Source organism: Scomber scombrus, chromosome 23 (genome assembly GCF_963691925.1).
Source record: "Scomber scombrus chromosome 23, fScoSco1.1, whole genome shotgun sequence".
Classification (NCBI taxonomy): Eukaryota; Metazoa; Chordata; class Actinopteri; order Scombriformes; family Scombridae; genus Scomber; species Scomber scombrus.
Window position 1 is genome coordinate 20,003,289 of NC_084992.1, and position 15,136 is coordinate 20,018,424.

A 15,136-nucleotide genomic window follows, 5' to 3' on the forward strand; every position below is an offset into this window, starting at 1 on the left:
TATTAAAACTTCAAGTGTGGGTGTAATTTAATTTTGACCTTATTGATAGGTCAGGTTTTTGCGTTGGAGCCAGAATTCAAGGGGATTAAACACTGGAGCGTTCTTGAAGACCATCTGTAGATTCATATGAGAAGAACTTTTCATGCAGTGGATGGTGAGCCCCAGTCTGTTTGGAACTGAACCTTTAGCCTACTTACCTGGATGCGGTAGGATTAAACTGCACTCTGACACTCTGTGATTCTATGACTCAGATTACCCACATATCCACCCACTCTAACATTAACCATCTGGTTTGAACTGGGGTGCACACTTTTTCTTTTTAGATTTGAACTGAACACATGCTTGGGTCCCATTTCGTTAATAATATGAAACCTGTAAACAATTCAATACAAACCCTTTATCTTTTCAGCAGCAGGGTGTTTCCATATTGTTTGTCTTCCTTTTGGCTCCTGCTGTTCTTAAAGTCTTCTGATCTGGTCCAATTATATGACTTACCTTTACTATTAGTATCTTTCATATTCTACAAACTCCTCATACTGCTTACACTCTCTTGGAGGTGAAACAGAAATTAAACACACCCAGCATGTGTGTGTTCTGCAATTGAAATGAAAAACCATGTGCTCACACTCCTACTGTGAATTGGATAATTAAACGGATGGACTACAGACAGATTGTTTAATAATGTTCAATATCCGGCTTTGTTTTTTTTCTTTCGATTACATTTGGTGGAACTACTCTCACCACTCTTATGCCTGCCAGATTGAAGCTGGCAAGAAAAGTGTTATCATCAGACAACCTTGTGTTAAAACTAAATTTTCCTTTTAAAAAGTAACACAACAGCTAAAAACTCCAGTGAGTCTAGTGATGTGAAAGTGTACATTAGGCTGACCTCAAACTGTTGGGTGCGGTAACAGGAAGCACACTCCTGACCTCACATATAGATAAAGCCTCACTCTCTCTGACCCTTTCAGCTTGATTATAGAGCACTGAGTTGGTGATTCAGTTTTGTGACCACACATACTCAAAATGCATTAAACGCATTCGTGGCAAGGCACTGTGGATACAAACTGCTGACCGAGATGCTAAATTATCATGGGCTAGAGAACAAGAGCTGTTTGTTGCCCGTTTTCTCTGACATTCACAATGCAGCTGAATAATCCCATTGTGGCAGTGTCATATCAGAGAGCTATCTGTGGCCTATTACCTTTGCTAGATTGCTGTCTGTTGGATATGAGAGGGTCTTTAATAGAGAGATCAGTCCCGGCGTCCAGCCATTGTTGATAGTATTTGATATGGGGAATCAGAGCCTTCAGCCTTAGTTTATGCACTCTAATCCTCACAGAGAGATAAGGAGAGAACGCCCTTATGTGGCACACACACACTCTCACAGACACACACACACACACACACACACACACACACACACACACACACACTGAGGCATATGCACACATCAAAACACATACAGACTGGAGTGCACAAACACTACACAGATGCATTTGCATACACGCACACCTCTGATACTGTGTTATCTCAGTATTTGACACTATCTCTGACACATGAGCAAAGAAGCAAACACATGCACAGATACACACATACAAAGACGCTGTCAAGATACTTACAGTGTGGTGCCAGATCTGAGGCATCTGGGTTATCTGGAAATGGGACTTTTATCTCGTGCTTGTCATCACCTCACAAAACTGTGGGTGAGCGTGTGTGTTTGTGTGTGTGTTTGTGTGTGTGTGTGTGTGTGTGTGTGTGTGTGTGTGTGTGTGTGTGTGTGTGTGTGTGTGTGTGTGTGTGTGTGTGTGTGTGTAGGCTTGTACCAGTAGTGACCCTGAGTGTTTTACTCCTCCTGTTGTCATGATGAGCACATGGTCCTGTGTGTGTGTGCTGCTCCATATTTGTATGAGCAGGTCGCTTCATCTCCAATTCAGACAGATTCAAGACAGCAATCAGTGTTTCATTTTCCCCCTGCTTCTTCTTCTCTGCCTGCCACTTTTCTGAAAGTCAATGCCTTACCAAGCAGAGCAGAACAGCCAACTATTGCATGTACACTGAGGCGCGAGGCTCTGACATGTAAACAACTCTCAATAAAGCATTTCCAGCCAGGCTCTGACAGACACACACTAACCTATCAGATCAGCCGCCTTGATCAGCGCCGCAGTAATCAATCTTTGTTATGTATTATCTCTGTGATCAAGGAGCATGCAGACACATATTCGCATACACACACACTCATCATCATAGTTTGCACTCTGTGTTTATTAGACCAAATGAATTGTACAATGGGCATTGACGCAGGAAATCTATAGTCGCAAAAAATAACGTCTGCTCAGTCTGTAGAATCCAAATAAAAAGCCACAGACATACACTGAAAGACACACAAATGCTTTTTTTTTTTTGTTAAATATACCATAAGAGGAGCCATTAGCTCTGCAAGGGTGCTATTTTTACACCCCAGCGGGCAGGGTATGAGTTGATATTTAATGTTTTCCGAGGAGAGAAGGAGAGGAAATAAAGGGGAATGACTGAGACCGAGGCTGCAAGAGAGATACTGTAAATAGAAGAGGACAGAGTTCAAGAGAGACGCAAACAATAATGAGGACAAAGAGAAGCAGGCAGAGAACTACCAGCTGGGTCGTATTTATGCAAATTTTGATTTAGCAATTATGAAAATGAATGAGCAGAATAGGCGAAACCTTTTGAATAAATGGCCTCAGTATCACAAAAGAAAAGATTTTATGCGTAATTGGAACAGAAAGGTGTTTTGATGATTAAGATGTGAAAGAGACAGCGAGGCATTTGTGAAATTAATAGCGAATTAATATGTTGGTGTAATAAAAAGTTGTCCGACAGAGCCAACAGAGATGTCGTACACGCTGTCCCCTCTAAGCTTCAGATAAATAAAATATAGCTGAAAACTTTGCCAGAAATCTATTGCTACAGATGACATTAATGAAGTGTGTGAATTCACATCAACCCAGCCGATAAAAATGCTCCTAATTAGAATTTCCGCTCCGCAATGTTCCTAAAGTTTGCTTAGACTTTGCTTGGCACTCGCATAAAACAACACCAGGGAGACAGACACAGGTGCGAGCGAGGAAAGGCAGACAGGGAGAGAAGTGAAAAAGACAGGAGGCTGCAGAAAGAAAGCGAGCAGGCTCATTAGGAAGAATTTCGGGCAGAAACAGTTCTGCATTTTCCTTCTGCTCTGTAATTAAGAAATGGATTAATGAGAAAGAGACAGACGTGTCTGCCAATGCCACCGCAATTAACAAGCCGAGGAGAAATTTTTTGTTCCATCATGGCTGCGCGAGGGAGAGAGCAGAGTGCAGTCATGACGTTACGCTCATTGACTTCTTGTCTCTTTGCATCTTTCTCTGTTCCCTTTTCATGGGTTTTTGGCTCTGTTTATCGCCCCAGCTCTCAAAATACCCTTGTTCCAGTCTTTGAAGCTTTCCCATTAGCCTTCACCTTCTCCTGAATATGTAGGCTACTTACAAGTGGGGCAAGTATGTGTGAGTGTGAGCGTGCATGTGTATAGGTTTGTGTTATTGTGCTTAAATGAAAGCACAGATTACTCACAAGGATAAGAACCATACCTTTATTTCAAGGTTTATATTATTTATTTTAATTGTCTCTGCCTTTATAAATAGATTTTTTTTTTTAGCATATTTCATTAGAAACTCACATTTCTCCCTCTATGTGTTTATCTGTTTGTTTTATGCTGCTCAACTCTGCCATTTCATCAACCACTATCATCTTACTCTATATAACTCAACATGTCCAGCAGAATTGGGCCTTCCAGTGTCTTAAAGCTCATAATCTCTCCTTTTCCTGGAAAGGCTTTTAATTTGAAACATCTGGATGAAGTGTTGAGGTTTGTTAACACCAGCTTAACACAGTTTACTTTGTTTTTAAAACATTTTTTTTAAAAGAGTAGTAGGTTGGTGAGTACGATGTGACATGATTTACCATATAAGCCATCATATTATAGGTTATCCTCTTTATCATCAAGGCTAATTAACACTTAAATTAGCACTGGCTTCAATGTGAAAACAGATGGTACATGTGTGATATAATATCGCTTGTAAATTTCTTCAAAGGGCTGGTATTTCAGAGCTTGAGCTTCAAGGTAAAGCAGTGCAACATATGCTGCACATGCTATAAACATGCTAAATAATGTAATAAAACCCAATACTTTCCCATTAATATGTGAAAGTTAGTTTTTTAATGAAGTGAAAGCATTCAACAGAAGATCCTCACATGTACAGTGCAGTTAACAGCTTGTTTGTTCGCATGTGTGTATTCCTGTCTTAATCCATCAGTGGGTGCATGTGAGCAGGCAGCAGGTGGTGTGTGTCAGGGGTGGCTGGTGCAGCGAGGTGGTGGTGGTGGGGGGCTGGTGTCAGGTGCGCAAGGCTCAAGCGGAGGTTGAGGTGTTGTGAGGTGTGTGTTTGTAAGATAGGCGATGATGCATGCTGGCAAACTTGTCAGCCCAAGTCCATTCCCACATTTTTCTATCTTTATCTCTTCAGCGCGCGCACACACACACACAAACACACATACACACATACAAACACACACTCATTCATATACTGTAGATAGCTAGCTGTCGAGGAGGGCATGTTTCTCTAAGATGAGGATCAAATTTGAGCTCATAACCTCAATGGTCACAGAATAGGTAAATAGAAACAAACATTTCTTTACAGTTTAGTTTGTAGCTTAACTTAAAACACATGCAGACTGTTCGAATACCTCAGGCAGTACCTTTCTTCTGCTTCCAAGTGAGCTCAACTCACATGCACTCTTGCCATTTACATTTCCCTCCCTTAGGATCCGTATTGTAGTTGTTATTCTTTTTGCCATTATTTTAGAAGCTATCGCTCATCTTCTTAAGCCCTGTCACTTGTCATAGAAACTCAGTGGGCTCAGCACAGTGTATTATAATGTGATGCATCATAACTGACATTGATCTCATCTGAATGGGAGTGGGTTGTGTGTTTCTGCTTGTATATACCCCCCCCCCCCCCCCCCCACACCCTTTCAACCTACCACTATTTTCACCAACACACACTGTACTGTACTCAAGGGCCGCAGCATTATCACCCAAGCATGGCCTTTGGTTTCACCATAGCTGACAGAGATGCTGCTGTATTGTATAATATTAGGTATTCATGGAGCTCTAATTAAATTACTTCTGGATGTCAGTAGAGAGCATTCACAATGTCTGTGCCCAGAGCCAGAGCACGACACGCAGTAGTGTTTGCATGTTTCCACACAACGGTAACGCACGGCCCACATTAGCACACAGTCAGCTACGGCCCCGTCATCCCATCTGTGTTTTGTGTTTGTGTGTGACTGAGTTGTGATGAGGTCTCACACAAATCTCTTGTAAAAAATATTTCCACACACATGCACACATGTATTACACCATCTCAGTCAAAGTGCAGTCAGTGAGGTGAAGAAGAGGGAGAGCCGAGCATAAACCCAAGCCAAAGGTTTTTCTATTAGTCTTTGCCTCTTAACTGCATGCTGCATTCTACTACTACTGCATCGGGAAGATATCAAACTAAAACATGGCAGTCACAGGGATTCTTTCATCCAGACACATGACCCTAAGTAAATATATAGTGGAACCGATAATATTGAAGTCAAGCTAGGAGAAATCTGGGGCGCGTATTTGCTTTGTACTCACTCAGTAAACAAAGGTGCTCTTTGGAGTCGAGGGCTACAACAACTGCAAACAACAAGGAAACATCCAAAGCACTCTGAGTCTTGAGTGCAGCAATTAGCCTTAAATATTACATGACTGACATCTAATTGCCTTTTAATTATCCTCCAGTTTCCAAATGCTTAAGTTTTTCTTTGTGTTAACATTAAAATTTGACAATAATCCTGATTTGAAGCAACAGTTGATAGATCAACAAAACACTACAGCAATTGATTCACACTTAGGCGTTCTTTTCATTTACATTTAGTGTATATGAGACATAAACACGAGGAGGTTTAGTTGGGAATGTTTGGAGTTTACATTACTACTTTTTTCTACTAAGAGGACTGAATAAAAGTTTTTAAAAGTCCTTATTTCCGTTGTCCTTCTCCCTTCATCATCCCCTCGTCGTCTGATTTGCTCATTTGAATCCCTCTCTCCATCCTCCCTTCCATCAATTCATCCATCATACCTCCGGCACCACTGAAGACATTTATTTGGAGGGAGTGATGAGGTGTGTAGTCTGAAGAAGGTTTGTCTGCTTGATTGGCTGATAAGATGTCTGGGTAGGGTGTTGGTGGAGAAAGGCGCTGAGCGGGGGGGGGGTTACCGTCTGAGTATCAAGTGAGGAGGCTTCTGTGCTACTCAGAGCAGTAATGAGAGAAGTGGAAGCCGTTGGGGTGCCCTGCGATTCATATTTGATGTTATTTCTTTTTTTTATTCAGCTTTTTTTTTCTCTCTCCCTGCCTATGAGCTAGCGGTGTAGCGTTGCGTTTTATATTTTAACGCCTCAGACATGTGTGGCGAGGCAGGCGACACACGCAAGGAGTGAGAGTAAATAAAGGCTCACATTAAATCATGTTGGATTTATAGAGAGGGGGGGTTTGTAGCTGCAAGGTGGGAGGGTGCCACACATACATACACACATACACACACACACACAAGCTCTGACGGTACAGTAAGTGGTTCTGCCCCAGTAGTGCTAAACAAAGCCAACAGTCCACAGTTATGGACAGTAAATAGAGCAGAGCACTACCTGTAAATAACCAACAACACAGCCTCATAAATCCTATGTGTGTGTGTATGTGTGTATGTATGTGTGGCACCCTCCCACCTTGCAGCTACAAACCCCCCGTGTGTGTGTGTGTCTCTCTCTCACACACACACACACACACACAGACACACAAACAACCTATAATTGTCTGTGGGGTCAGCTGGGTGTGTGTGTTTGTGCCCACACTTCGCTTAATATCCATACATGTGTGCATGTTGTTACCATGGTCATTCCACCACTGTTACTCTGAGTGTGTAGGTATGTTGTTGTGTGCGTGTGTGTACACAGCAGGGCCGGGTGTGAATAGATACCAGAGGTCAGAGGGATGAGACCGCTCTCTGACCTTGATGCTTTTGCTTCCGTTCTCTCAGTCTGCTGCATGCCAGCACCGGTCAGATGGGCATAAGTGCGCACAGTTAAAGCTGGAATCCTTCCAGTGACCTGACCAAGGTAGGCTTGCCCACTGGCACGGAAATCAGAATCCGGCCACAAGCAGGGCACAAGCAGGGCACAAGCAGGGCACAAGCAGGGCCAAAGCAGGGCAAGCAGACGTACAACGAAGCAGCCCATTGACACAGGATATTTGTTGGTGGGGGTGTTTCACGTGGAGGAAATTGCACAACTTGTGTGCAGACCAGCTCTGTGTTTGGGCTGAGTAACATTTACAGCTCACCAGGTCAGGAGAGAAAGTGCCAGCTGTACTTGTAGCAGAGTTTCCATTAAAAAAATCCACCTGCCCTCTACCGTTGGTCTTTCTACTGTTAACATTTGAACTGTTAATGGATTTTTGAGGGTGTAAAAGAAGCCTAGCTAGATGTCAGCTGAAAGGAGTAAACATGGTTAACATGTCTGCTTTCTTTTGGTGTTTTTAACACATTTTACACCTCTGAGATTATTTAAAGACATAGACGACAGCACAGTGAGGATGACTGACTTTACTCCCTGCTTTCATTTTTTAGTGTAACCATTCATTCTGCAGACAATATTTAGGTGTATAGCCAGAGTGTGTATGCATGTGTGTAGGGAATCATTCAGCAGTGTCCAGACATGCAATCTTACAGTAAGTGTGTATGTGTATGTGCTGCAGTGGGCAGGAAAAAAAAAAAAAAGGTGGGGAGAAACAAATTGAAAGCCAAGCCGGGAGTGTTCAATATCAGTGGCCTATCATTTTCTTGGCGCATGATTCATCACAGTTGACGACCATTGCCGGCGGCACTCTAAACTGGCACGGCAGGTTGCTATGGCAACGCGTGAAGAGAAGAAAGAGCACCTGCGGCTGGCGAGACAGCGGCGTTTATCACCTGCTGGGGATGCCGGGTCACACCTGGCATGCTTGACCACCCACACACATTCACACGCACACGCTCATTCAGATGCAAATATCTTTAATAAGTCAAAGTTTAAGACCGTCAATGCAGCATTAGATAAAGTGACACACTTTATAGCACGTAAGCAAAGCTCAGGCAAGATGTTCTATACAAATAGGAAGAGACTGCAGGTTTCTGTGGTGACGGTGTGTGAAAATGTGTGTAAATGGACAGATAGGGAAAGCCAGAGTTGGAAAAAGTGTAGTGTTGCTGGTGTCAAGTTGAAATCTTGTATCTCCAGCATGTCAGTATTAAAGGAGCTTAAACTTGATGGGAATGTATTTTTGAATGTTTTAAAAAGAGTTTGTGGAAATGTTCCGTTTTTTAAAATAATATATGCGGTGGTATTCTTTACAAATTCAATCCATTGTTGTCCAAAAACTAATTAAACACATCAATGAGCCACACATTCCTTCATTACCATGAAAACATACACTTTAGTTTATTTTGACTCAGTCTCACACAGCTCTGCTGCTGGAACTCTCCAGAGCAACAAATCCACTGCTGAAAATAGTCCCCAACAAATGCACTATTTACTCCTGTTTTCAAGTAACATTAGTGGTGACCAGCTGTTAGAAAGAATGATTTTGCCTCTTTCTTTTTTTTTTGAAACAATGTGAGCTTGTGTCTGATAGTCACAGAGTGGGAGTTATGAGACAGACATTGTTTGTTTTAGTATTTTCACGGCCTTGTTCTGACAGTAAAAAATGTTCTATCAACAGCCTCTTTCTTTAAGATATCTAAAACAGGAAAATTAAAAGAGTTGGAAATACAAGCTATTCTCTTGACAGCAACAACGTGTGGGCTCTGTGTTTTATTTAGTTTTTCGGCAGCACCGGCTAACACGAGAATTGATAATGAGGAAGGTGAAAGCAGGTCATTTATGGTATTGTGTTTGTGTGTCCGGTCTCACTCTGTCACATAGTCACATTGTATCTCATGTCATCTCATTTAGAAAGCAGATCTGCACCCTGACAACCCCCGCTCTAAGTCTCAGAAAGAAGATGGAGATAAATCTTTTTTTTTCTTCTTTTTTTCTCTTTTTCTTTTCATTTAGTTCAAACGGGGGTCTTTGAAGACTGTGATGCCGCCTTGTAAATAAAAATCTCACCCAGCCGTCACTGCTGGAGACAGCTTAAAATGCCTTTGAGCAACTTTGTATCTGTCACTTGGAAAGAAATACTGTTTTTAGTTTTGTTTTAAATGCTTGCAAACAACACGAGCACCATGTGTTCTGCAGAATCACACACACACACACACACACACACACCACCTTAATGATTTGACATTTAGTACATAAAAGGCTCTAATTACGTAACCAGAATTTGATGAGGATCATTTAGGGTAAAATATTAATGTACTGTACGTCCCTCTGCTGAGCAACAATGCAGCATGTTAATTTTTCATCCAGATCATGTATGACTGTGAAAGCACTCGCCCCCAGCCAGGCACAGGCTAAAGGTTAGAAGAAAGTAATTTATACATTTAATTATTCATTATGTGGTGCAATTTGCTGCATGATAATATCCCAATTGTTTCATTTGTGTGCACTTCTCAACTCTGAGCGTATATGAGATAATTAGCTGCTGTTTAATATACAATGCAGAGTTTGTTGCTGCTACCTCGCATGCTTTTCCCTTAAATAATCCGTGAAATTTATAGACTATTAAGTGTATAAATTATAGTGAGTTAATGGAGTAATTGTGCATGGTTGCTTGCTCTTTCAGGTCATGTGTGGATGCGTTAGAATATGAATTTCTCTCTAAAAACTGGTCATAAAGAGAATTTTTTTTGTACTATACGCTACAAATGTTCACCCTCTTCTGAACAGTTATCTAAATGCAGTGCAGGAACATCTTGACTATAGTGAAATCATCACAAACACCAAAAAATTCAAATGATTGACTTGTGCCAAGGAAGCCGAGCATTTAGTTACACACTTATTCAAACGCTGCCCACCTTTATTACAAGCTGAATTAAGAGCTGCTAAAACGGCTGCTAGGGGAGACACATTCTGTACGACAGATAAAAAGAATGAAACAATCAGTTAAGGTTTCTTTGAAAAACACGCATCTTATCTATTATTTAATGTTTTCTCCTTACCGAGCAAGATAATCGGCTGTAGTAGTTCAGCTCTATATCTGTATTCTGATGGCTTATTGAATTTTTCATATGCCTCTGTAGATTGTAACAAGCAATTCATTTTGATCCACCAGCTAGAATTTAAATGGTGTTTTAATCATCTGCAGCAGTGATTAATAATGATTATTCCAGCTTGCATAAAATATTGTCAAGTAGAACAGTGTCTCTTTAATGTTGTCGTCAAATTACCTTTTCTCTTCGGGCAACTCTGGCAAATCCGAGTAATTGACTTTTTAAAGCAGGGAATTTCTCTGCAAACCAAATCTTCCTTATCTGGCTGGAAATATACTTTTTTTTCACCCTTTTTTATACCATATTTACTCTGCCTACTTACATTTATTCCAACCTCATGTCTTTGAATACACATTGGGAATTACACACACAGTCATTACTTTACTCTCAATCATTCACCATGATTAACACTGCACACATTGTTCATCTTGCCACTTCATTCATGCTTGCAGTAAGTATTGAGTTTGTCTTAGAAAAGGCAGTTGAAGTGCAATGAAGTGAAGTGAAGGACTTCCACTTATGTATAAGTAACATTGCTTATTTACAGAACTTTCACAATCACTCAACTAGTATCAAGAAGCTGTAAATCCCACTCAATATAAGCCTTAAGGGCGTATGAATGTTACAGTAGTGAATGTGGAACTGTCAGACATTAATCGTGTTTGTTGTCCTGCTGTGAGTAACTAAAAGTGTTAGTATTTGCTGTGAATTAGTTGTTTTGTTACTTCAATTATAAAAAATGAAAAATGTCTGGATGCTGGGGCTTAAACAGGTTTGGCTGTGTTTGGACACAGAAAAAAATACTTCCCCATATTTGAAATGTTGAACAGGCCCGTTGAAGTAAAAACTCTTAACGGCGCTTATTCCAAATGAGAAAGAAAGCTGACATTTGTGTGCAGCTCAAGTTACTTTCAAGCAAATCAAATGCACTGGTACACAGAGTGAAAATACACTCTGTTTGGATTGTGGAATCAATTTGGTGTTTCTGACACTTCTGATTCCTCAAGTGTAACCCAGTTGTTTGTTCAACACAAACAGACTCACTTTCGTTCTGTGTCGGGTTGAACTGTTTTTGTTTTAGTCTATTTTTGGATGTGTTTGTCGGGGACTCGTCTGGCTCAAACATACATTTGATGGCTGGGAGATTCCTCTTGATACCTTAGAAAAGTGTGTGTGTCTGCCTTGTTTGCTCGTTGCCATAGCAATCTACGCCATGAGGATTCGTTGTCTTGATAAAAAAATCTAACTCTGTCTGGACTTCTGTTAGAAAATAATCCAAATAGATAGATTTTAGCTGTTATTTGTACACTAACATACAGATATGGAAGAAACATGATTCTAAATTAGGTTTTCTATACCTTTTTAAGCTACTGCATTATCTCAACCTAACTCTATCTCAGTCACTATACCTGCTCTGTTGCCTCAAAAAAAGAACAACTTCCAAGTAAATTCTGATTATATCATCCTAAATTGTCGATTAATCATACAGACTCACTTCTCTTATCCAGATGTTCACAAAAGCAGAAGCAGGCAGATTAGTTTTACGCCTGGAGTGCTCTAACTGGCCACCGCCGTCACTTAACAGCCACGGACAGAACAAGCTTTTCAGTCAGTGCTCGACAGATGTGAGTCCAACAACCCGAGGCAAAGGCTCTGGCTCTAGGAGAGGTGATGGTCGTGACATGAAATAGCATGTCAGGACTTGTCCACCTAATGACAGAATATATAACGGCCAAACCAGCAATTGTAGCCTTCAACATGAGGGAAAGCCTGCCTGATAGAAGTTAATTTATTCTCACTTCTACAATATGTGCCCACGCACCTACAGTATGGTTAATGTTAGGGAAGGATCCTAGTAAGGCAGATAAACTATGGTTATTATATGGTTTGGGTTAGGCAACTTAAAGACCTTGTTAATGGCACATAATCATCCAGTATAAATGTGATCCCTGTTACCAAGAACTGTACAATATAAGCTTCACAATTGTGCAGTTTAAAGAGTTGTCGGATTGGCTTGCATGCGATTGTACAGGTGCACCTAATAAGCTACACGCAGATGTAGGCAGACACACACCAGAAAAAGGGATTATGGTATCAGATTTATCCCTCACTCAGTGATTTGCTTGGAAACAACATGTGCACAGTGCGCGCACGTCGGCGAACAGCAGTCAGCTCTACAGCGGCGCGGGAGAGACAGGAAGGGGAATGAAAGGACAACAAGGCAGACAGCCAGGGACGGAGAAAGAGATTGTGTTCCCTTTATCCATGTTTGCTCAGTTTAGCGCAGGGCAAATATTAGCCAGTGCGCTTGGCAGCCGTTCTTCTCTACTGGGCTTCAACCTCACACCTTGCCCGCAGAGACTAAAAAGCCAGAAAGAGCACAGGGGAGAGGGAGAAAAGGTAGAGGATAAAAGAGAGAGAGAGTGTTTGAGACAAGAGAGTTATCAGGGTAACAGATGGAGAGACTGCTAAAGTCAAGGAAAGAGGAATTGAGCAGAGAGCAAATTATGGCAGAAGAGAAAGTAGGAGGTAGAAAGAGGGCAATCAGATCAATCATCTGACAGTCCGCAGACCAAATCAAGACCAATCTTTTTCCCGTCATACTCAGAAGTATGTTTTATATCAGTGACTTCTTTATATAGCTTTTCTTACTGCTACAGTTAACAGTACATGTCTACTTCAGGTCCTTTGATGGAAGCACAGTGTGGCACTTCTTTTCCAGCTCTTGCTTTCAGAGTGTTTTTCTTTATCAAGCCAGCAAAAGTGCACGGTTTAAGTCTGTCCAAAAACCCCAGACTGTACAATATGTACCATCACTGTTTTCAATCGAAGGAGGTTTGGAACCAGAGAGAGGAGGAATGAGGGAGGTGGGGAGAAAGAAAACAGAAAACACATTCAGCCTCGTGTGTGTCGGTGTGTGTGTCTGTGTTTTTTTTGTTTTTTGTTTGCAGCTCTGTTCTGCAGTGGCGAGAAAGGAAAAGAGACAAAGTAAGAGAAGGAAAATGAGGCAGCAAGGACAGAAAGCGGAGACAAGTGGAGAAAACAATGGAGATAGAAAACACTTTGCTCTTGATTTCGTCCGAAGGTCACAGTCATTCCCTTCAATTTCGGCCAGCTGCCCGCCTCGCTTCCCCTCAACAGCGAGGCACTGGCTGCCCCCTCTACACGCACACACACACAAACGCACACACACCAAAATCAACATTAATACGCATGTCTCGCTCATAGCTACACAGAGAGTCGCACAGCCAAAGTGTAAAAACATCAAAAAAAGATTGTATTTTCTATTTGCTCGACCAAACTGGCTCATCTCTTGTAATGTCCCATTTAAATGCATCAACATTTATGAACATAATGCAACATTCAAAAACAAAGATCACGACTTACGCTCGCCGTATTCTCCAAATAAACTTGAATATGGAACAAGGCCTTTTTTCTGCTTTATGATATCCACACTCGAGGGTGAAGTGAGATGAAACATTGGAAGCTGAAATGGATGAATCACGTGGTGTTATTGAATAGATAACTGTGGAGTTGTGGGTAGAGGTCTTCACAGTTCCACTCTGTTATTATAGCTAGAGACCAGAATTAGGACTCGAGTCAGGCCAGGATTAAATTATATTCAGCTGAATAATGTTTGGGTTGGATGTTGTTGTGGATCCAAGTAGACTTCTCTGGTCATGTGGTGGATCATACTGTAATCATCACAGAAATAAAGTGTTTTTTTTAGGTGACTTTACATCCACTTATAGGGCATGTATTGCTTTTTTTCCCCCAATGGCGCCTGATTTGTTAAATAGTGGAGCATCATGATGCTGCCAGTGTATTTTGAACAATATCCAACTGTCTTCTGTTGTATTTTATTGATTTATGCACATTGGTAGGTTTTTCAAAGATGCGTTTGGGTGCAGTGCCAATATTATGCACCCTTGAAGACCTCACTGAGGGTGAAAAGATGCTGTGTTAATGTTTTAACAGTCTCGGGTGGCCGGTCTGCGGCACAGGAGGTCGAATGCAGCTCTTTAGTTCGGTTTCAAATCCACCATTTCACCTGTGGTACAATCGAGATTAGTTTGGAGCACAATGTAACACTTTGAAATAAAGTGTGAATCGGCATTTAAGGATTAAGAAAGTATTTGAAGAACAACGTAACAATTTAGTAGCATGTTTTTACTCTTTCAGGCCATGTGTATCTTCAGTATATTAGTCTTTATTGTCAAGGTTCATGCCTTAATTAGAGGAAATAGCATAGCGTTGATCATTTATTCATGCATTCATCTTTTTTTTTGGCCTTTTTCCATCATGAAGTAAGACAGAAATGTTAACACGGTGCCACATAATTAACCCATACAATGTCAGAAAGGATTATTATTGCACAAAGCTACTAAACAACAGGCAGATTAAGTCCAATACTCAAGCACTCAGCTATCTCATTTCACAGTTTGCTGACGAGATTTACGCTGGCAGGCAGAAGCCGATCTCACCTATCTTAGGTTTTTTTTTTTACTCTATGCAACCGTTTCTCCCGAGCCACAGAATTTCCACTCCCGAAAATCAACTCCCCCTCTGTCTCTCTCAGATCACTCGCGAGAAGGCTGCGGATCAATCGGATTGTACCAAATCCATGTTAGCAACTCCAGTCAACACTGTAATGAGTCTCGAGGGGGAGAGCGAAAGAGCTGGTGATGAAGGCAGACAGATTAGAAAATTGAGAGAAAAGAAAAAAGGCAAAAAGGGAAAGGTAAAAAGCCAAAGTGAGAGAAATGATAATGGGGGACGTGTGAAGGTGAGGCATCAGCCAGTCAGTGCTGGAGAACATTGGGAATGAATTTGAAGCTGTTATTG

The 15,136-nt window shown here is 41.3% G+C and overlaps 1 protein-coding gene across 1 annotated transcript in view; it reads left to right on the forward strand.

The window, feature by feature from the left end:
* nrxn2b (neurexin 2b) overlaps window positions 1-15,136 on the forward strand; it is a 590,949-nt gene that overhangs the window by 521,738 nt on the left and 54,075 nt on the right. The window contains 1 exon segment of the mRNA XM_062444511.1: window positions 4,353-4,358. Within this exon segment, the coding sequence (XP_062300495.1) occupies window positions 4,353-4,358 (6 nt within the window).